This window comes from Rhynchophorus ferrugineus, unplaced genomic scaffold (assembly GCF_030347505.1).
Source record: "Rhynchophorus ferrugineus isolate W39M unplaced genomic scaffold, kcgeb_rfMv2 rfM9, whole genome shotgun sequence".
Classification (NCBI taxonomy): domain Eukaryota; kingdom Metazoa; phylum Arthropoda; class Insecta; order Coleoptera; family Curculionidae; genus Rhynchophorus; species Rhynchophorus ferrugineus.
The window spans coordinates 13388994-13412953 of NW_027472588.1; the positions used below are offsets into that span (position 1 = coordinate 13388994).

At 33.5% G+C, this 23960-nt stretch overlaps 1 protein-coding gene across 50 annotated transcripts in view; it reads left to right on the top strand.

Moving 5' to 3' along the window:
• Window positions 1-23960, top strand: part of LOC143202289 (basement membrane-specific heparan sulfate proteoglycan core protein) — a 698200-nt gene that overhangs the window by 668623 nt on the left and 5617 nt on the right. For 47 of the 50 annotated variants that reach the window (XM_076413660.1, XM_076413659.1, XM_076413684.1 and 44 more), the window contains 12 exons: window positions 4070-4330; window positions 4388-4660; window positions 9481-9621; window positions 12365-12649; window positions 12704-12858; window positions 15495-15903; window positions 15964-16113; window positions 19296-19517; window positions 19573-19881; window positions 19937-20268; window positions 21228-21522; window positions 21586-21786. In XM_076413660.1, the coding sequence (XP_076269775.1) occupies window positions 4070-4330; window positions 4388-4660; window positions 9481-9621; window positions 12365-12649; window positions 12704-12858; window positions 15495-15903; window positions 15964-16113; window positions 19296-19517; window positions 19573-19881; window positions 19937-20268; window positions 21228-21522; window positions 21586-21786 (3033 nt within the window). The remainder of the gene's footprint in view (window positions 1-4069; window positions 4331-4387; window positions 4661-9480; window positions 9622-12364; window positions 12650-12703; window positions 12859-15494; window positions 15904-15963; window positions 16114-19295; window positions 19518-19572; window positions 19882-19936; window positions 20269-21227; window positions 21523-21585; window positions 21787-23960) is intronic. The other 3 variants (XM_076413679.1, XM_076413678.1, XM_076413688.1) reach the window with 1 other exon arrangement.

Consider the following 23960-nt stretch of genomic DNA (forward strand, 5'->3'; position numbering starts at 1 on the left):
AAACAAAAAGAAGTCAGATGGGGCTAAATCTGGAGAAAACGGTGGATGGGACAGGAGTTTGTAGCTCAATTCGACCAATTTGGCCATGGCGAGTACGGAGATGTGAGCCGGTGATGATGATGCCGTTTTAAACGGGCAATAATTTGACATAGCATATACCTTCTGGCCGTTTTGCTCTTCTCCAGGTAGTTGAAGTAGCTCACACCATGTGAATACCAGAAAACGGTGCCCGTCACTTTTCCGACCCATATGATAGTCTTCGCCTTCTTTGGAACACGTTGGCCGGGTGAAGTTTCAACACGGTTTACCAGTGGATCCATGTATAGTCGACGGCCACTAAACGACGTAGAATCTCCTTCAGATTGCGCTTAAACAGCAACTGCTGTTGTGGTCTCTCCGTTGCGCTTGTTGTTCGAAATAAGCAAACGCGGTACCCATAATTTTCCCAATTGTAAATTAGTTTATATCACCATACTATATTTCCGGATTATACTAGGATGCTGTTCATTCTTAAATCTAAAGAGTTGTTGTTGTAATAGATGCGCACGAATTCGTTGCATTCTAAGCTTATCCACTCTATTTCTAGTCAATCTCGAACGCAATTGTGACATATCAAAACGACTATAATCATTTTCTGTGTATCCCTGGCTATCAGAGCGGTTAGCATGTGAAGCAGCTCGTCTTCTCTTTGGCATTTTTAGTAAGAAAAGTAAAGAAAGTTCTCGCCTACTAAATTTGTATGCTCTACCATGAACATAAACCATGGAATAATAACTTAGTTTTGATGTTATCGAATCTATGTACGTGTCAAAAAATATCTACGTACATACAATTCTATTTAACATATTATATATTGCAATCGCAAGTAACCAGTAGTTAACATTTTTATTAACAAAATAGATTTCTGGAAGCAGCGATACATATTTCACAGTAACAATGTCGACTACAATAATAATGATAAACAGTGATTAAGATATATAGCTTGATAGTTTTTACATTTACTACTACTACCATTTACTACCTTAACTAGTAATATAAGAAAAAATATACTAATATACACACAGTATACCTTAGATAGAGATAGTTTTGAATGATATTAATATTAATTAATTTAGTTGTTAGTTATATACAAATATGATTCCTCTCTTTTTAGTAAATTAAAGACGTTTGTTTATTCTTAACTGCGTTAATTAAAACAAATGTTAACTTGAAAGCACATTGCCTGGTCATATTTTTTAAGTAAGTATTTTTCAACAATCTAAGCAAGAAAAAAATTTTTGTTAAGCAATTATACAATAAATAATTCTGATTAATTTTGGTATTTTAACAGTAATACATTTTTCAACAAATATACAGGAGGCAGCATGGTATGCGGCTCCTAATAGTGCAATCCAGATAAAAATAAATCCGAAAAAATTAAGCTCCGAAAGAATTAGGTACAAGTAAGAACTACCAACTAGAAGAAAATAAAAGAAAATTCAATAAAGCAATAGAAGAAATGATCGAGTTGATCCAAAATAAACAAAAACAAGAAATTCAAGAATACTTGTAAAATCTGACACTAACTGAGGTTACAGATTAGTTATTATGTAAAGCGACCATAGAGGTCAACAAGTAGCATAACCCACCTATTTAAAAAAAATTAGTGAATGGGCTAGAAGCAATAAAGATAAGGCTGACATTTTGTCAAACCACTTAAAAAATTATTTAAGCATTTCCCAGGTGAGAGATCAAAAGACGAAAAAAAATACAAATACCAGCGTTCTACATTCGCCATTTCAGATAGACCTGCCAGCCGGCTTGGTGGTTCAGTGATAAAGGCGATGGTACGGTCCTCCTACTGTCGCGATAGCCGCGGGTTCGAATCCTGCTGGGGCATGGTCGTAAATTTATGTTTGTGATTGTTTAAAATTTGTGAATGTTCTAGGCAAGAGTGTAAAATCCGGCAAGGAAAATGATCCCAGTTACGCCATTAACGAGGCTGGGTAAGACCGGATGTCTTCTGGGATGATTTCTAAAGTTGGTCACTCGCCAGTCGGTAGGCTTAATGCTGAGGACCGTGGTCCGGAGCCCACGTTAACCATAGTTTTACCCATAGTTGGTAAAAGGAGACTTTAAAATATATATATATATATATATATATATATATATATATATATATATATATATAAATAGACCTGCCACAAAACAAAATTACCTTCAGAGAGGTTAAACAAACAATAGTGAGCAGATAATTTGTAAAAAAGCTCCCGGATATAATTTAATAACCAAAAGAATATTACAAGAACTATCAGAGAAGGGTGTAAAATTATTAATATTAATATTTAACGCAATACTACATGTTCGTTATTTTTTTAGTATTTGAAAAGTAACAAACATTATAACAATTCTAAAACAGGGAAAAACACCAACACATGGTTGATTATAAGAGGTGGGGCAAAAGTCCCGCTACCATTTTGATTGCGCGTCATCTTGGTTATGTGACCTTTAGCTCAGTTTCGCTTTAACCATTGTGTTGTGTAGACGGCCACATTTTATTGTGGATAAATATTCACCACAAGAACGAGAGGAAATAGTGACAATATTTATTTAAAATAATCGTTCCATTACTAGCACTCAGCGGAAATTGCGTCAAAAATATCGTAATCGTCCAGTGCCTCACAAAACCACAACAGGCCTCGTTTTGGAAGAAAAAGGACGTCTCATAACGCTGAAAATGTGTGATAGTGTTACAGAGTCTCCAGAAACATGAATTCGGAGACGTTGTTGCTATTTCGGCACGCAGTTTAAGGCGAATTTTGAAAACTGATTTGAAAATATTCCTGTACAAAATTCAATTAGTCCAAAAATTGCTTCCGAGAGATCCTGATCAACGAGTTGAGTACAGTAATACAATCCTAAGGCTGTCTGGCGAATTTGAAGATTTTTCATCCAAATTGATAATGAGCGATGAAGCCCATTTTCTTCTCAGTGGCCACATCAATAAACAAAACAGTCGGTTTTAGCGAACACAGAATCCTCAATTAATTCATGAAACATCATTGGTCCCTATTTTTTGAAAATGACCGAAGTGGCGGAATTACTATTACTGCTGAACGGTACCAAGACATTAGTCGAAATTTTCTTGTGCTTGAAATCAAAGAGCAAGGACTAGAGGACATGCCGTTTCAGCAAGATGGGGCCACAGCACACACAGCTCGTTCAACATTTCAATTATTGAATGACGTTTTTCCACGAAGACTAATTTCGCGAAGTGGCGATTTAGCATGGCCAGCTAGATATCCATATTTAACAGTACCAGACATTTTCTTATGGGGATTTTTTTAAATCAAAAGTTTATGCGCATCCGATTCCCAAACGATTCAACATCTTAAAGAGAATATTCGTCGTGAAATTGAAGAAATTCAGACTCACATGTTGCGGAATGTCATGAAATATGCCTTCCTTAAAAGGAGCCGAAAGTTGCATAGCGAATCGCGGTCACCATTTAGCCGATATAATTTTTCAATCATAACGGAAAAAATGTAAAGACCAAATAAACTTTTTATAAAAACCAAACTTACTTATTTTTTCTTTCAGCAAAGTTATAGGCAATAAAAATAGTAGCGGGACTTTTGCCCCACATGTTATGACATGTTGTGGCATGCTGTTGAGCCACAAAAAGTAATAATTTAAAAATAATTGGTATTTAATTAAATACACTATTAATTGGGTATTTAATGGACTTTTTTTGTATTAAAATTCTGAAGAGTGAAGTTTTTATGTGTGTTTAAACATGTCTAATACACTTTTTGCTCTTGAAAATACAATAAAGCACAATATGTTTTGTGGGAATTAATTGTGCATTTTCAACTCAATTTAAATCTAAAATGTTTAAAATCTAAAAATAGGTAGACTTTGTCAAATACTATAATATCAACAATTAGTTTCGAATTAACGGAATCTTATTTGTATATTAAATATTGCATACATCAATTTTTAATGTAAGTTGGTGTCAGTGGCATGCCTGATTTTTATGTAAAACAAATAATGAAATTAAGTTGATGCTAGTTTCATTTAATTATTCTAGCTCCTCCACGTATCACGCTGAATCCAAGAGTACAAACCGTGGCGGTTGGTGACAATGCCTATATTCAATGTCAGGCTACTGGAGAGCAACCCATCACTATTCAATGGCACTCTGCGAGTGGAGAGATGCCACCATCAGTCTACACTCACGACGGATATATCAGATTCAATAGCATCCGCCCCAGCGACGCTGGAAGATACATTTGTACTGCACGCAATTCAGCCGGTCAAGCCGAATCTGTATCTGAAATCATCGTAAACAGTAAGATGTTAATGCAGATCTCGACTCCTTCCAGATATTCATCCCGCCTTATTTTAGCTCAAGATCTAATTCAGCCGATAATCTCCGCGGAAAACCATTTAATAACAGCATCACCAGGTCAATCGATCACCGTCGGTTGTTCTGCAGAAGTGACCGATAGGTCATATATCATATGGGAGAGGGACGGAGCAGAATTGCCAGTTAATTCGCACGTAGAAGATCACAGTCTTCAGTTGACCGACGTCACGAAGGATGACGGGGGAAGATATTACTGTAAAATACATAGTCCAAGTGGTTCTACAAGCGATTATGTTGACATCCGAATCACAGGTAAGTGTCTCGGGTAGTCTCTGTTGCACCAAATCAAATTATTGTTGATTGTTTCACAGCTGCGAAATTACGTGTAGATTACACTAGAATGATGTAATGTTAAATGTAGTAATAACATTCTGTATGGCGTAATTTAAAAAATAAATCTATTAAGCAGATCACTGAAACAAACTACCTATTATATTATTTCATCTCGCATTAGGTTTTATTTGGAATTATTTCGTAGCATTTTTTTATATTAATATATTGTTAACTACAATTTGTTTTTATGGCTAGGTATAACACATGGGCCGAAAAATCCTGGGCGTGACACACAAAACGCGACTTTTTGTTCAAAATTGGCTTTATTCATCAACGTAATCTCCTTCAAGAGCCACACTATCATTCCAGCGCCGCTCTAACATTTCAATCAATAACACTTTTGTAGAACTTATTACGTTACGTTATCTTTTGTTTCAATATGGACCTGTCACCAGTTGCAGTCCACTCAGATGACGATCGTTTTGATTCCGGACTGAAGTGATGGATCCATGTTTCATCCATTGTTACATATTGACGCAAAAAATTCGATTTGTTAGGTATAAACGTGGCTCAGAATCATCAACACGTTCTTGTTTTTGGTCAACAGTGAGCAAACGCGGCACCCACTTTGAACAGACCTTTCTCATAGTTAAATGCTCATGCAATATAAAATCAACAGGATCTTTTGATATCTTTGCGATGTTAGCTAGCTCACGCGACCTCAATTTTCAATCATTCAAAACGATTTTGTTGATTTTTTTAATGTTTTCTGGTGTTAAAAGTCAACAAACTGGAGCCATTACCATTGCTTCGCTTGAACGGTACTTTTTCCCAACAAGTAGCAGTGTAACATTAAAACATGAAGTTGTTTTTGATCCATTGTTTTGAAAATAACAAAAGTAGTGTCACTCTTAGCACATTAACTCACAAACTTATGAGTAGAACATCATGAAATTATAACACTAACTGAAAAAAGCGATAAATGCAATAAACTAGCGTTATGTATGGCTAGGCCCGGGACTTTCAGCCCACGTCTTAAACCGTCGTTTTCTATAGTAATAACATTTATGTGTTACTGCTGTATTTTTCTGTTAAATACTCTTCACTGTACTACAAGATCAAATAGTATGATTCTTTAGAGTCTGTGTCCTGCTCGAGTATTATCCAAGAGTTGCAATACCTCAATGTTAAGAATAGAGATCCTTCTCTGTTCATATTTTTTGCGATTTCCTTGGTTTCCTTCTTTCCTGTGAAAATCAAATTCAGTATTTAGTGAGATTAGAAGGGTATCACCTCCTCCATCAATTGTTCAAAGAAATGAAACAACAGAGATTTGTCATATAGCACACTTGGATGTACATTTAAGGAATAATGACTGGTCAACTCATTTTCAGACCAGTCAAAGTCGACCAGAGTTCCCAAAATCAGGAAGATATTTGGGAACACTCATGTCGAAAATTCTGCTCTACTTGCAGTATTCGACCACACTATAATTGACGCATATCCTGTTAGGAAAGGCCTTGTAAAAATTATAATTGTTTTGATTCATGGACTGTATATTGACTTCTTCCAAAACGGTATTCGTCTCTTGCTTAAAAGATATGAAAATCTGGTAGCTAGCGATGGACAATATTCTTAATAACATTTTTTTCGTCTTTTACACAAAAAAACGCTACACATTAATTCCAACACCTAATATTATTTACGTTTAAATGTCATTCTAAATGTTTATGCAGGATATGTTTTCAGTGGTTTGCTTATTTTTTAAATGTTAGGTGTTCAACAGTTCTTTCAATCAAGTTTTTAAACTAATGTAATTTTTACTTTTTCCTAATTACAAACTGATAGCTCTACTCTAGTAACGAAATTCGAGATTATTAAATTTTTTAGTATTTATTGGAATATTGAATAAGTTCGTGCGTTCTTTCCAACACATAGTGTGCGTTTAACTTGGTGTTTAACAATGATAGAAGATGTGTAATTATTTTCTCAAAGAGCCAACAACTTATTTGTGATGTAAAAAATCCAAACTTGGCGTCGAGGAGAAAAACCTAGTAGTTTTAAAAGTGGGAAAAAAACACAAAGACTTCGAAGATAAAGAAAACTCCAAAAATATTTAAGACTAAGACATTATTTAACGAAAGGTTTCATGAAATTCAAATGGTAGCTGAAAGATCAAGAAAACTGGCTAGTTAATGATGGAGGCTTTAACGACTTTTTTGAAATAAAATATTAATTTAAAATCACTCAAAATACCAACGAAAACTTATTCAAGATTCTAATAATAATATTTTTTTAATTGAATACATTCTTTGTGAAAAAATATAATGAATATTAAACACAACTATGGTGTGGTTAATTTTACATTCAGATTCAAACAACTTATCTTCCAAGGAATTATGACTTTTTACGGTTACAGTCTGAAAAAAAACCATTTGTCCTTAAGCTTAATTACAATTTCAGCTTTTCTATTTTTATATTTTCAAAGAATGTAATTCCACATGTTTCCGGAATTTTTTATTTTCACTTTCTGGCCTTGCTAGTCGTGTTCTTTGCTCTACTTACTAGTTAATCAAATTATTTTTGAGAAGCCTTTATTGGCAGAAGTAATCCAGTTGTCGCCACACTAATTTAGTTTAAGTAAACGTATCTTTAATTAATTAATATCCTTATCATCTTAAAAATTACATTATTTTAAGAACCCTTGCTTTTCTTTAAGCAACATTTCCTAATAATATTGTGTATTCCAAAGTAACTAGGTTTATTTCAAAACAAGTACTACCATTATTTCTCAAGGTATAGGTTTTTTTGTTCTGCAATTAAATGTTTTTAACAAGTAGACTAAATCGGGTGAATGTGGATCTTTTTTTTTTCTTGAAAATTACGTCAAAATAATTTTATATAACTTGAATATGTTGTGCCTTAAAATGCATTTTAATATTTTGAAAAAACCTACTTTTCTTGGAATGCGCTTATTATTTTATTTTATATTCAATTTTATGCTTATTATCAATTATTTGTAGTACTTTATATAAGTTTTGTAGGATTTTATAGAATCTCAGCCAAATAACTAATTGCATTTATTATTTAAATTACTTTATGATATACCCGGTTGATATAGGATTAAATGGTTTTGAAAGACCAAACTATGTATCTCTATCTGCGTAACTCATCGTTCAATGAAAGATTTTTAAAAAACTCGATTTTTTCTGATTTTGGGAGAATATTGGATCTGGCAAAAGTTATTATAATAAGGAGGACCGCTTGTGGCTTGTGGAAAAGTATTTACTATGTACGGTGGAATGTGTCGATCTTGATATCTCTTATCAATTGTCGAAAAATATTTAGGAAAGTCATATAAATGAGATTTCACATCACAAAGAACCATGCAGAGAAGAGTAGACCGTAGAAAGAGTAATATTGTTGTTTTATACACTTGCTTCCAATTTGAGCAACTTTGAAAGCTTAACGTATTCTATGCAATGCATTCTAGCTATGTACGAACACGATGATTTGTCAAATTCATTTAGAATGTCACCTCCACTGCTATTTTGCATAATAGTGAACGCAATTATGCGAAATCTTGAAAAATGTGCGCTTAATATGTTGCTACAAACTTTTTACCAGTCTGATGTTTGCTAATGGTAGTACTATAGATGTTTTCTGATGCATATGTTGACGTTTCTAGCAGACTTCATGATATGGCTAGAATTGCAGAGCCATATGGTTTGACAAGTCGGCTGAAGAATAAAATACCAAAATATTGACCTGCTGCTGAAGTAGTAAATCGAATCGGTGATTGATTTACAATAAATACTATCTTGCCAGTCCTGCTCACGCTTATGTTACCTATCCTCCTGTATATCATCGAGATTTAGATATTGTATTAGAAACAGCGACATTTGTTTAAGATATGATGTGACAATGCTGAAGAACAAATAACTACAAAGGTAGATTGCAATGGTTTGGACATGTCTCTCAAATAAAGGGTGGGCGAATTTCTTACATACTACTGTCAAGAAATCGGCCTTTTGTACGGAAGACTGAAGGAACAGCTCCGAAGAAGACAACATTGTTGAAAGTATTAGTTGAGAAGTAGACAGTTTGTCCGAACTTCGACTATAGATTGACTATGATGATGTTAGTATGGAGCTATGTATTGACCAAAACTGTTTAAACCAAGTTTGCTACAAAAGATGTTCGATGTATAGGTAGATCCATCATTAATTGAATTTAAAACTTGTTTTGAAACATGTTTTACCATCGGCTATGGATGAAAGAAATCTGATAATAATCAGGAGGCACTGGAAAGACTTGGCCAACTGTGAATTACTGCTAAAGCAATGGGCGAGGTTAACGAGATCTCAACTCTAGCGACGACAACTAAATACAATACGCCAACCAGCTGAATGAAAATTACCAGAAATGGAATGAAAGGAAAAGTTGTGATTTTCTATCGTAAGCACACCTGATTTTAACTCATCCGTTGGGAATTGCGAAATATTGAGTGTCACTTATTTCGATGTCTAAATTTCTCTGTCAATGCGTTCGAAAGAATCATGTAAAAATCATCAAATCAAAAAGGAAAATAGGAAAATTCAATTAAATTTTACTAACTTTTAACCAAGGCCCAATATTCTTAACGTATATTATGCGATGAAAAAAATGAATGCTTTCAAATGTCCAAACCCATTTAATATTTTAATAATCCGAACTAACCGGTGTCTTATGATATCTTATTTGGCTGAGACTATGACGTTTTCATGATAATAATAGTCGCATCCTCCTTGCATGATCAGTGCCCCAAAGAGTATGTCGTGATGATTGGTGGCGTTGTAGCAACGGTAACTGTATCTCTCCTATTCTAATCTGCGATGGAACTGACGATTGCAACGATAACTCCGATGAGTCGAACTGTCACGGGCCCAGTGGAGCTAGGGGTTTGTTGAACAATATCACCTCATTGGACGCTTTCTCTAGCTGTCTTCCCCCCACCCTTCTATGTGACGTCGTTTCCTTTTCGAATTATGGTTGCGGGTGTATCCGCCCACCTCGTGTGGGTTGTCTTAAAGGGGAACATAACGTTTGGTACGGTAAAACTTGAGCAATTGTTTCCTTTGTTTTTATCGGAAACACTTGGAATGGAATGGAACGTTGAAACGTTATGGTCCGCCTTAAATGTGTGTTAGTAACCATTAATGTTTGTGATTTTGTCCACTTATCCTACTACATGTTCGATATCTTGAATGTAATTTTCAACTGTGTTTCCTAAATGTCTTGTATAGAGAAAATAAAACTGTAATAAGATTGTTCCAAATTAACATTTAAACGTATTCATTTATAGAGGATGACTTCATTATCTCATTTATGTTAGACGATTCTAATTTTGGTTTTGTGTAAATGTGATGATTCTCAACAAGATGTCTTGAAAGCAAACACCAAATCAATAAAACAAGATGATATATTTACAATAAATGCCCCAACGGCTATTAAATATTTATCGTCTAATCACATCCTCCACTAGTTTGAAGACTGGTAGAGAAATGTTACGTGCTTCCATGCAGCGATGTCTACTGTTGAAAATGCTGAATTTTTATGTAAACAACTATTATGAACCTAATATAACAGATTAGATGTCTGTACAAATAATATAGTATAGAGAGAAAATATTTAAATTAATAGTGGGACTGGTAAGATTTTATCACATAGAAATTAAAACACAAAATTTTAAAAAGAATACTAAAACTTTTATAGAAATGAAGTGAGTGAATATTCCAGACCCACTAACTATGAGATGTGGCAGAATATTGAAGAACATGAAGTAAAAATATTATCAGTATAGCACTTGGCAAAAAAATAAATCCAGGTAATAACTCTAAAGAGTTGCCTACTCTAATAATCAAATATTAAAATAATGTGTTCTTCTGAATAAAATTTCTAGAAACTCTACACAATAAATAAAATAAACAAGGTTCAGCCTCAGTTAACAAAAAAAGTAATGTGTAACTTAATCTCAACTTAATGAAATATAGCCCATCGAACTATTTGATTTACAAGAAACCATATATTTGATATTGGCCCCGTGATCTAACCATGATCAGATTTGACTGACATTTTTTGAAGGCTTGAATTTAATTCTTTGTAGCTTGAGAATACGTGGCTACAGTGCATGTACGAACAACAGTGTATGTTGAGTTAGTTCAGTTAGAAGTCACGTTTGTACGACTAACGACGACTACGTTTGTAAAACCGGTCACGCTATATTGAATATAATTTTTTATATTATTTGGTACCTGAAAAGGGAACAAAATTATTAACAAAATAAAACAAAACGAATGGGGCCTAACCTGAAATGTTTTCAACGGTGTTAGTTATCTGAATATTACGTTAATTACGCTTTAGACGTAATTAAATGTACCTAATATAGTAAATACTTACACTAGAATGATGTTGTGAATAAATTACCGACGTCCAAACTATACTGGTTGGTTCCCTTTTAGGGTTAGTGTTTTTACCAATGTATAATTACATTAGGGGGTTTGACACCATCGATACACGATACAATATCCAATTATAATACAATTATTAACAAATACAAACTGGCCAAAACAGTGCAACTTAGTTCCATAGATAACTTTAGTTCCATCTAAAATAAATACGTAGAATTGTCATAAAGTGGTTTTTCAAAAATAGTCATTTAGCCAATTCTTAAATTCGATGACTTTGATGTTCCTCTACGTAAAATAACAGTATTCTGTTTAGTATTATTAAGTGTATATAGATGCTAATCAGGGAACGCTCAAAATTACATTTTCGACATATATTAGTTTTGTTGCTTGAAAAAATCTACTACGAAAGCTTATCAAAAACTCTTAGAGAAATTAACAAGAAGAACCAGGTACTTTAGAAATTTATGATGGTGCTTAGTTTAAAAGTTTTAAAAGCGTTTATGATTACCTGACAATTACATGACATTTATCATTATTCATCATTGGCACACAAGATGGGATGTAAAAAATATATACACTCAAGGCGAGATTAATATTGATATAAGCAGAAATGTTTCTTACACAAATAATAATAAATTTTAAAGAAGTACAATACAATAAAATTATTAGTAACGTCAGTAAATTACTTTTACGACGGCTTCACCAAATTATGCATATAAGTATGCATTAACTTTTTATTAAAAATGTGTTCTTAGAATATTGATAATAATTTCACATTTACATAAAAAAACCAAAATTACACTATCGAAATAAAGGGCTTAATCGAATGTTCTTTGTTACTTATGTTATGATGACAAATTATTTACTTCATTCTGCTTTAGACTAATTAGAATGAGTGCAAGAATTGAGCATCTTAAACATGTCAGTCAATTTAGAGTTAAATATTGAGAGTTGTTTCAAATATATCTAAGCTGTATATTATTGCTTCTATATGTTTAGCTGTACGCAATTATAAACATGTGTATATTTAAATATCATCCTCTATAACTATACTGTATGAAATTTGATTCTTAATAATTAATTATTAATACGTTTTATTTTAGCCAATTCACACAGTACTAGTAGTTTAGTATTGCATCTTGATTACTTTAGTAGAATGCCAAACACACTGGTTTTCAATGATTACGTCATTATCAGTTTAAGGTCTTTATTTAGAGTTCTGTAATGTTTATAGGTCCCTACGTGAAATCACTCCCATCACCAACCCCAGCTTTACATATAACACCTCAGAAATCTGAATACGAAACGGGCGAAACGGTTGACCTCAACTGTCAATCGAACGAACCCGGTGTCATACCAACTTGGTCGAAACTGAACGGTGGTCTCGCCGACAATGTCCAAAACGCAGCCGGAAAATTAAGAATACACAATGTTAGACCAGAAAACGAAGGTTCCTACAGGTGTGAAGCCACAGGACGCAGAGGCAACTACTACAGAGACTTCAATTTATATGTCAGAGGTAATTTATTTCAAATATGAATCGACTCCATTTAGTAAATATTATATATTTTAGAAAACGAATCCAGAGACGAAATTCCTATCCAAGTCCAGAGAGCTAAGAGATCCGCTACCGTCGAATTAGATTGCAACACCGATCTACAAGAACCAGTGTCTTACCAGTGGTTTAAACAAGGTTCTACTTTACCGGACTATATCATGGTGTACGACGTAAGTAATCATTCGACACCATTTAGTTGAAAACGCCTGGTATGCGACGTTGCCAGTTCTTAAAAATTATACGTATATTTGAAGAATATCATATAAATAGAATAAATTAACTTGAATTCACAAATTAACCAAAAATTCCCCTCAAAGCTCATGTTCAAATTTTGCTAAGTTCATTGATACAATATTCATCTTCTATAATATTAAAACTGTAATATGAAGAATCTATCTTAAATATATTTAATTTTAAGATAATTTTGAAAGAAAAAAAGGAAGTAAAACAATATGTAAGATAACAAATATGATTTATTATTGTTTTATTATTGATTTATTATCAATATATATCAATATATAGAGGATATTCAATCTTTTGCTGAATAAATTATTCTTAAAATATAATAAATTTGGTATAAAATTTAATCGAACTTAAAATAGAACTTGAAATATGTGCATTTAGATGAAATTTCATGTCTCTTAACATTAGAATTGCTACAAAAGTTTTCTTTGTAATATTAACAAAGCAATTATTTCTCCATTACTACCTACTATTTATGATACAAATATGAACGGTACAACAACAAATAAATTATAGACAGATAAAAATAATTAAGAGCTACTAGAGTTCTTACCAGTGCCAAAGCAAAATGGTTGCCGTAGTTCATTGGATCTTACTTTTCGATCACTTGCATATGGCAACGTCGCAAAATCAGATGGAAACTGCCCAGGAAATTTCACTGGAAACTGTGGAAAAAATCAGTCTGTAATTATTATCATACTGAAAGTATAGCAGCACAGCTGATAGTCTGTGTCTTAATATTTTACTTACTTGTTCAACATAAAAATGTATTGAGTCAAGATATAATTATTACTACAATGTTATTTTGAAAATTATGGAACGGATAATTAAAACAGTTCAATCAATATACGTCAGAATGGAAAAAAAGATACCAAAAAGCAATACGTAACAAAAAATTAAAATGTATGATATATATCAAAAGTATTGCTGTGCTCTTATGGTAAAATCGAGGAGTTAAAAAGATAGCTTAAGCATCTATTGTTAAAAATATAATTAAACAGGCATAAGGCATTCCCTTGTCGATAAAATCAAGCTCATCTTGTTGATCTACAAATTGTATTATTTTATTTTGTATTAATGTAAATACATTATACATTAATAAAATATTAACATCCTTGTTGAAAAGGTTATCTCGGTTAAGAATCCTTAAGCCAAAATATTAATTGTAAGTATCTTGATCAATATATATTTGTGTCAAGTAAATGAATCCCTTCAAAATAATTATGTTTCATAGACATAATTTCATGACATCTATCGTCAATGTCATTTTTCCATCGCCCCATTGGACACATTTTGTGTTTAAACTGTGTGTAATATTTTCATGATTTCTTTTGTTGTATTCCTATAAATAGTAATATATATGAACATAAAACCAGATAAAATCGATGCAAGTTACACTGGATACACCACAATTTTGATCAGGATGAAGATACATTATAATCAAATAATAGTGATTATATTTAAGGCACAAAAATGTTAATTGTATTTTATGTCAGATACACAAAAATGGCGTCGTAAACAAACTGAAACAATCGCCTTTGTATGCCAATTCAAATAAACCAATAAAAAAAATGGTCTCGGAGCCAGGAATGATCGGACAACGCAAAACATTTCCTCGGCTTAGCCTATTTAAGTAAAACCTCTATATAGACTCTGATATAGATATATGATTTTTTGAAAATGTCGAGTTCTGTGTCATTTGAAAAAGTCGCTGAAAGTCATCATTTGCTGGCAGGAACTTACGATGAGGATGTTCCAGCCATAAGAACATTTGAAACCTGGTTCCGATAAAACCTTTGAAGATGCGGAATTTCAGGAGTTAGATAAAGACCCAATACAAACCCGCTGAGTCACAATTTGTGAAGGATGAGAAGTTATGGGTAATACCCGAAGGACGGCAAGACAGGCAATTAGAAACTCGAAAAATCATCAGTGAAATGCTGCTTTTAAAGTATGAAACGGAGTTATTCCTGTATCAAATAGTAATGGGTGATTTGAATCGGATCTTGAAGTAATGGCTTTATTTCGAAAATCCGAAGCTAAAAAATCATGGTTACCATATGGTGAAGACATGCAAAGAATAATCTGTGTATTTGGTGAAACTAGGTTGGTACCGTATATTGTGCACTGTTTAAACCTAGAGAAACAGTTAATACTGATCGTTGCCTGAACTACTCATTCATCGAAAAACCTCCACAATACACTTAAAGGCATGATAAGGTGATTTGGCAGCCAACAACCGTCTCATACAGCAAAACCAGTCAAAGAAGTGTTGAAATAACTTGAATTGGAAATTTTATCGCAGTCACCGTACTCTCCAGATCTAGTTCCATCCGACAACCATCTTTTCGTGTCCATAGAACACACGTTTTCGAATAAGTTAAAAAATGACTCGATGAATGATTTAGCTCAAAGGAGTAATTACTCTTTTGGAATGTTATCCATAAATCGCCTGAGAGATGGAGGAAATGTAGAGAATCAAATGGCCAATACTATCAATGAATACATTTTAACTATCCATTATAAATAACGTGTATATTCAACAATATTTTTTTGTTTTCAGAAAAAAATCAAAATCAACACAGTCGGAGCTTTCGATGCTGGAACCTACGTCTGCAGAGCGTCAAACTCCCAGAAGTCTCTTGACATACCCATTATCCTGATCGTCACCGGCATCATTCCTCACTTCACCCAAGCACCGAACAGTTATATAACATTGTCCACTCTGCCCGAGGCATACTTCCAGTTCAACTTCGAGATAACATTCAGATCCGAAAATGATAACGGTTTGATCCTGTACAACGGGAATAGGGATCCAGACGGTGATTTCATCTCGTTGGCCCTCGAGAATGCCACCCCGGTCTTCAAATTTAACTTGGGATCTGGTACCGAAACCGCTGTAGTACGCGGCGCCGAACCTTTGACCAGAGGCGAATGGCATACGGTGAAAGTAATCAGAAATAAGAGGCGAGGTATGAAATACTTTCGGAAAATGTCTTAATTATTTCGCTAACGTTGATTGGTTTTTATAGTTATTTTGTTTGTCGACGGAAAGGGACCGTACATTGGTGAAAACAGCGGTAAATACTTCGGCCTTGACTTAGGTGGATCCCTCTATTTGGGTGGAGTTCCCGATTATCGTGCTATATCTCGCGATGTTGGAGTGAATAAGGGACTTGTTGGTAAGTACTAGAGTTTCAATTTATTTAATGGAAATGTTTCAGGGCAATTCTCAAATCTGTTAATTCAAATCGATTAATTCGACAATTTTTCCTGAAAATTATTCTGAGAATTCCTTTAGGATGAACCAGGTTTTTCATAGACCGATAACACTACCCTATGCTCTTAATTGACGTTATTACTGATATAACAGAAATACGCAATTATTTTTTTATTCATCACGAGTCATTTCAAGATAAAAATAAATTAAAATACTCACTGTTACACCGACATATTCTTCTATTCAAGATATTTCGTAAAAATATAATTAACAATACAATAAATAATTACTACTTTATGGAAGATTGCTGGAATATAATAGATACTAGTGTTGGAAACTATCGAATGAAAACGGTCGATAGTTGAAAACCATTCGAATCATTCGATAGTCAAAAAATAGTCTAATGAGGATGATAATTACTATGAACAAAATAAAGTTACCTAGAAAGCTTTCATAGCCCGATAACACTACCCTATGTTTTGTGTAATTGATGTTATTGCTAATTATTGATATAACAGAAATACGTAATTATTTTTTGGTTCATTGCGGGTCATTTCAAGATAAAAAGAAATTAAAATACTCACTGTTACATCCAAATGTTCTTCTATTCAAGATATTTCGTAAAAATATAATTAATAATACAATAAATAATTAGTACTTTATGGAAGATTGCTGGAATATAATAGACACTAGTGTTGGAAACTATCGAATGAAAACAGTCGATAGTTGAAAACCATTCGAATCATTCGATAGTCAAAAAATAGTCTAATGAGGATGATAATTACTATGAACAAAATAAAGTTACCTAGAAAGCTTTCATAGCCCGATAACACTACCCTATGTTTTGTGTAATTGATGTTATTGCTAATTATTGATATAACAGAAATACGTAATTATTTTTTGGTTCATTGCGGGTCATTTCAAGATAAAAAGAAATTAAAATACTCACTGTTACATCCAAATGTTCTTCTATTCAAGATATTTCATAAAAATATAATTAATAATACAATGAATAATTAGTACTTTATGGAAGATTGCTGGAATATAATAGATACTTGTGTTGGAAACTATCAAATGAAAACAGTCGATAGTTGAAAAACATTCGAAACATTCGATAATCAAAAAATAGTCTAATATAGATAATCACTGTTTAATCATTAATTGTTATATATAATTATGCTCATATATATTTGCGAATATATTGTCCTTCCATTAAAGGAGCCATTACACCTCATACATGACGTGGAATATACTGCCAAAAAAATGTAAAAATGTAAAATTCGTTTTAAACTTGGAGTGGATTTTTCCATCTCATTTTGCGCTAATTAGAAAGAGACAGAATCCTGTTTGAAGCGTCAGATGAATATGTGTATAAGTGTATCAGTGTATAAAATTCTATATGTCTTGGTACTGGTCGACCCTATCGTCAATGTCTTCAAAATTCTTCAAAACATTAGTGATCATCAATGATGATATATATTGATTGATATATATATATATATATTGATATATATTAGATATATAGCGGAAAACTTAAAACAATAATTTGATATACTATTTAATATTATCATCACTATTACTAATATTAATTTGGTCTTGTACTATTTGATTTCTATATGTCTGTTGAAGTTGAAGACACAGATTCATCTATTTTAATAGAATCCGTGAACGAACACATGATATCATGTTCAGTTTTCAAGCCTTCCAATTTATTGCTTTTGAAAAAATATAAATTTTGATGTGGACCGAACAGTTTCTTAACATTTCATGTACAAAGATCATAAGAAAAGACTTACAATTTAAATTAAAATTAGGAATTGTAACTTGGTTAAATAACAATTTTCCACCTTCAGATCTATAATTATCAGATCTGAAATGCAAAGAACAATCTTTCTTGTTAGAAGCTCATAAGAGATTCCATTAAGTTTATCACTTTTTACTTTTAAAAACTATTTCTGAGCTAGATCAGGAAGATCCTTTGGAAGTGAATACAATTTAAACCATCACATCTTAGAACAAAAGACTTTTGCTTCGATTTTACATTTCAACGAATAATTTTTAACATAAATGCTATATAGCGTTAGATTATGGTTAGCTCAGTTTCGCTTTAACCATTGTGTTGTGTAAACCACAAGAACGAGTAGAAATAGTATCTCAAGGCTGTTTGGCCTAGACAATGAGCGATGAAGCCCATTATCTTCTCAGTGGCCACGTCAATAAACAGAACAGGCGGTTTTGGGGAACACAGAATCTTCAATTAACTCATGCATCCAGTAAAAACAACTGTATGGTGTAATATTCATGCTGGAAACATCTTTAGTCCCCATTTTTTTTTGAAAATGAACAAGGTGTTGCTATTACTGTTACTGCTAAGCGGTACAAAGACATGATTCGAAATTTTCTTGTGCCTAAAATGGAAGAGCAAAGACTAAAGGACATGTGGTTTCAGCAAGATGGGGCCAGAGTACACAGCATTGTTGAACATTCAATTATTGAATGGTGTTTTTCCACTAATCTCTTGAGGTGGCGATTTAGCATGGCCAGCCAGATCTCCAGATTTAACAGCACCAGGCTTTTTCTTATGGGTTTTTTTAAAATCAAAAGTTTATGTAAATAAGTCCCAAATGATTCAACATATTAAAGACAATATTCGTCACGAAATTGAAGAAATTCAGCCTCACATGTTGCAGGATATCATGAAAAATGCCTTAAAAAGAGCCGAAAGTTGCATAAGGAATCACTGTCACCATTTAACCAATATAATTTTTCAATCATAACGAAAAAAAAACTTTTTACGAAAACCAAAATTACTTATCTTTTCTTTGAACAACTTTGTTTCCAAATGCCAATACATTTTTAATGGAATTTGTTTGTTAAGGCCTCGAAACTAATTGTCTGCTAAAAACTGTATTAATTTTTGGACTAGTCAAGTGATCGCAATTCTTAAATTCGGAGTTATCAACTCCCCAACAGAAATATGTGAACTTAGTGGTATCATGGGAGCGTATGGTAGGACAGTGAAGTGAATAAAATACCTACTGATATTTTTCAAAAGTTGCATTCTCTTGTCAGATGTTATTTTTTCTGCACGTACTGTCTGAATACTTTTTCTACAGCAACCTATATCTATTTTTATTATTTCAGGCTGTATTGGAAAATTCATAATTGGCCATGACCATTTGGATATACAGAAAGAAGCTCTAAATAGCACCGGGCTGACCAACTGCGAGACCTGTACCGAGAACAAATGCCAAAACCAAGGAGCTTGTCAGGAATCGCTCACTACTGAAGGTTACAGCTGTATCTGTGCCGCGGGATTCAGCGGACCAACGTGCAACAAGCGAAAAGGAGAAGCATGCTCACCTTGTAAGGCTTCATCTATTATTACCTTGTTTTATTATTGCTAATACGCTTTTCCTAGATTCCTGCGGAGTCGGTAGATGCATAGATACAGAAAACGGCTACCAGTGCCAGTGTCCGTTAGGACGAGGAGGAAAACATTGTGAAAAGGTCATTCAGGTTATCGAGCCAGCATTCAGCAACGGCGCCTATATCGCTTACCCACCCCTAAGGCCACTAAGAAGAACCAAGATCGAGATGAAAATAAAACCCAGAGACAACAGCGACGGCATATTGTTATATGCAGCTGAAACTAACGAAGGACACGGAGATTTCATCAGTTTGGCCATCAAGGATCGTCACCTCGAGCTCCGGTTTGACAATGGACAAGGTAATGCGATTGATTGCTCTTAGAACGGCCTGAGTCAATGAAATTAACGTTTCAGTGAAACCTTACGTCATAAGAAGCGATGAAGAAATTGTACCCAACCGATGGTTGAACATCCAGGCCATCAAATCGCTGTTGGACGGTAAGATTATCATCAACGGACACCCGTCTCCACCTACGAAGATGAGCGGCAACTACAAAGCTCTTACTCTGCTAACCCCGGTGTATGTTGGTGGTTTTGACAAGTACAACGTCAAGTTGAACAAGGGCGTAAAGGTCTCAAACGGTTTCAATGGATGCATATCTGATATTAGCATTTCTGGACTTGATGATGCCAAACTGAAGAATGTCACGGATTCGTCTAACGTAGAAGATTGCAATGCTGACGAGGTAAGCAATTGTATGCACTCAATTAGTGAGAAATTTATTTCATTGATTTATTTTCACTAAGATTAAAGCAGTTGTCTTGATTTTGTGTATGTATATAAACTATGAAACAGATAGGGTTTAATTTAATTCTGTCCGTAAATCTCTATTCCTTAAAGAGGTAGCAGGGGAAAAAGAGTCATTTTTAATGGGCTAAAACTTGTCTTCTTCTTCCAGTATATCCCACTCAAGTTGCACTAGGCTATCTACCTACCCTACCATCTATAACTGCATAAAGATCATTATAAAATTTTACAATTTTTTTTATAACATTTTTATTAGATACGCTTAGTACAATCTTAATTTACAATTAATTTATTACTACTTTTCCTATGTACTTGGATTAATTCACAAGCAAGACGACTGCGAGAAAATACATCAATATGTATTCCTCAATTATTAAATTATAATAACTTATAGCTATAGTTTACACTAAAGGTATACACTTTATATAAGTTCGTATGGTTTGGTTCGCTTCAATCTCCTGAGATTCTGCGCGCTGTCCAGCAGTTGTATTGCTTCCACGTTAGTATGATTTACTAATCTTCTTTCGTGTTTCAAGGCGAAATCTTGGATAACTTCGCAAATCCATTTGATTTCCAGGTCATCGTGCATGCTTCGTTGATTACGTAGCGATAGGCATTGGTAATCAATCGAAAAACCTTGTTTTGACAGCGTTGTATGACTAGTTGATTAGAATGTTTAGTGCAACCCCATATTTGCACTCCATCTACAATTTGCTGACAACTTGCTATAGCGTCTTTGACGAGGATTCCCAGATATGCCCTTGAGGCTGGGGATCTAGACGAATATGATGTTGTTTCATCGTTTTTCGCAAGTCAGCGTATAAGCTAAGTTTTCTTTTAAGCTCAAATAGGAACCAAGAAATTTACATTTTATATCTCTTCTTTCTTCTCTCTCAGGACATCGATAACAACGTATATCCACCTAATGAAAACCAATACCACCGAATGCCTTATGACAGCAGGAAAACTGGATGCTCCAACAACCCGTGCAAGAACGGTGCCCAATGTATACCACTTTCACCCATTGATTTCAGCTGCGTTTGCCCTCCAGGCTTCGCAGGCAAGACATGCGATACCAAAGTAGACTTATGCAAAAACAAACCGTGTCAGCATGGAGGAATATGCAGATCAAACAGCACCGGATTCAGCTGTGATTGCCTATTAGGTTATACAGGACGTACTTGCGAACAAAGTAAGTCATTCGAAACTCGATGAAAGTCGACATGTTAATGATAAAATAAAATTGTGTTTGCAGGGACTGAATTGAGAAACGACGCTAACTTCAACGGTCAAGGATGGTTGGAATTCAGCAGGACGTTGCTGGAACACAAACGCGATGAAGAGCCCGAAGTTATTGCTTTGGAGTTGTCCACTAATAAATCAGACGGTCTCATTTTCTGGCATGGACAAATGCCAAATGAGAATGGGCATGGATCCGACTTTATTGCTTTAGCTTGTAAGTGAAAAAAACTCATTACTCCATTCTTACAATAATGATAGAACTGGTTGGCTATCTATCCAAAGATGTAGCGAGCATACATCATCCCAATTGATGACGTCAAAACGTCGCTGTGTCGCCGCATCAACTCCACAAATAGAATTCTCTATGTTTTATGACCAACTCTGAGTTTTAGTTTATTTTGGCTTTGGCATATAACAGAATTCTAGTCTAAATAAAATAATGAAACAAAAATGTTATCATATATAATTTATTTTAACATTATAGTACATCTAATGCATATATTATCGAATAATTTAAACTACAGTTAATTATACAGCCTCAATAAGTTATAGGTTAGAGTTGATTTTTTATATTTGCATTGAACTTTTTGACTCACCACCCATGAGAGCGTTTTTTAATGTAGTGGTATCCCCTGGAGACCTAAAATTTACTTTTTTACTTTTAGTTATTGTTTCCTTTGATGGTGTGTATCCTTGTTATGTCATTTTGATATCACTGTATTTTTTTTTTGTTTCTTGTGTTACTACCTGTTTACACCACTAAATTCTCCGTAATGCATTGACCATAACTAGAAAACAGTTAGTGTTTGTCGACTCCTTATATATTCTAATATTATGCTCATTTATAATTCTGAACAATTACGTACATAAATCGTTCACACTCTACAATAACTGTAGGAAGTTTTTCTAAAGTTATCGTCTATAATTAATAGATATTATAAATATTAATAGTATCTAATTATACTCACCTTTAGTTATTTCCACACTCATTACCCTGTCTTGGAAATTCTCGGCATTGAATCATAATGCCATATTCAGAAAGTTTAATTCAAGTGAATAAGCAAGCTGTTAATTTCCAACCTATCTAACATTTGTTCACAATTTCATCTTTTGTCAATTTCTTCTTCAATTTGTCTGATGTAATTCATCCAAATCAAAGGTGTTATTAAGCATTCCAACTCAAGAATTCCAAGAAGAACAAGAACAATATATCTGCAATGAATTATTAATGAATATTATGATTAATAATACCTAATCAATTATTATTCAAACATTTACCTTTCTCCAGCTATTTTTATTGTCTTAATAATTTTTATTATCATTTGGCCATGAATAACTTCAATGTCCCGTTCTAAAATATCCATGTATTATCTAATTACACTAATTCAAATAATAAGTCTTTCTTGATTTTATAATGTGCTTTTAAAAATTGTATTCTTTTAAAAGCAATGTCTGGAAATTTCATTAGACTTCTTCGTGGGTAAACTTTACGCCATTTAAATACTTATTACCTAACAGTGTACCAAGGGTACGAACATGTACTAAGTGTACATCACTCAAAGACTATATCTCATAGCTGTAAGCTGTTTATGGATACTCCCCAGACAGTCTCCTCTAAAATATTTTTTTTTATTATTTAATTATTACATTGTTACTAGTCGTCGCCAATTTGTCTTTATGATAACTTAAATCTATGTATATAACTAGAAGGACCCATCGGCCCTATCTCAGTCTCTGGTGAAATAATGTTTATACATGGCATTGCTGTATTTTTTAATATATGCACCTCACTACACAACACTACACAAGATCAGATCGTTTGATTCTTTTGAGTCTGTGTCCTGTTCTGGTGGTATCCAAAAGCTGCAATATTTTAATATTCTCATGAGAATGGAGTCTTTCGTCATGCACCCTTGCAATTCTCTTGATTTCTTGACTGACTGTGGGTATCTGGAGGTCTCGATGTCGGTAATCAGTCCTATAGTATTTGAGTGCACCTACATTACCTCTCAGGACTTTGTTCTGAAAACCTGTAATTTATTTATGTTACTCTTTGTAAAACATCCCCATAATTGAACTCCGTATAGGTTTCAGTATTTGCTTATATAACAGCAATTTACTATGTACTGATAATTGCGATTTTCTTCCAATTAGCCAGTACATTTTCCTATATTTCAATTCCAGTTCTTTTCTTTTCTTCTTTATATGTTCCTTCCAGCGAAGTTTTGCATCTAGATTCATTCCGAGATATTTAGCGTTGTTGCTATATGGAATGATAGTATTATTTAATATTATTGATGCTTCTACAGTGTGTTTATAGGTGAACTACACATGTATAGATTTACTTTCATTAACTCTTATTTTCCAAGCTTGTATCCAATTATTTAT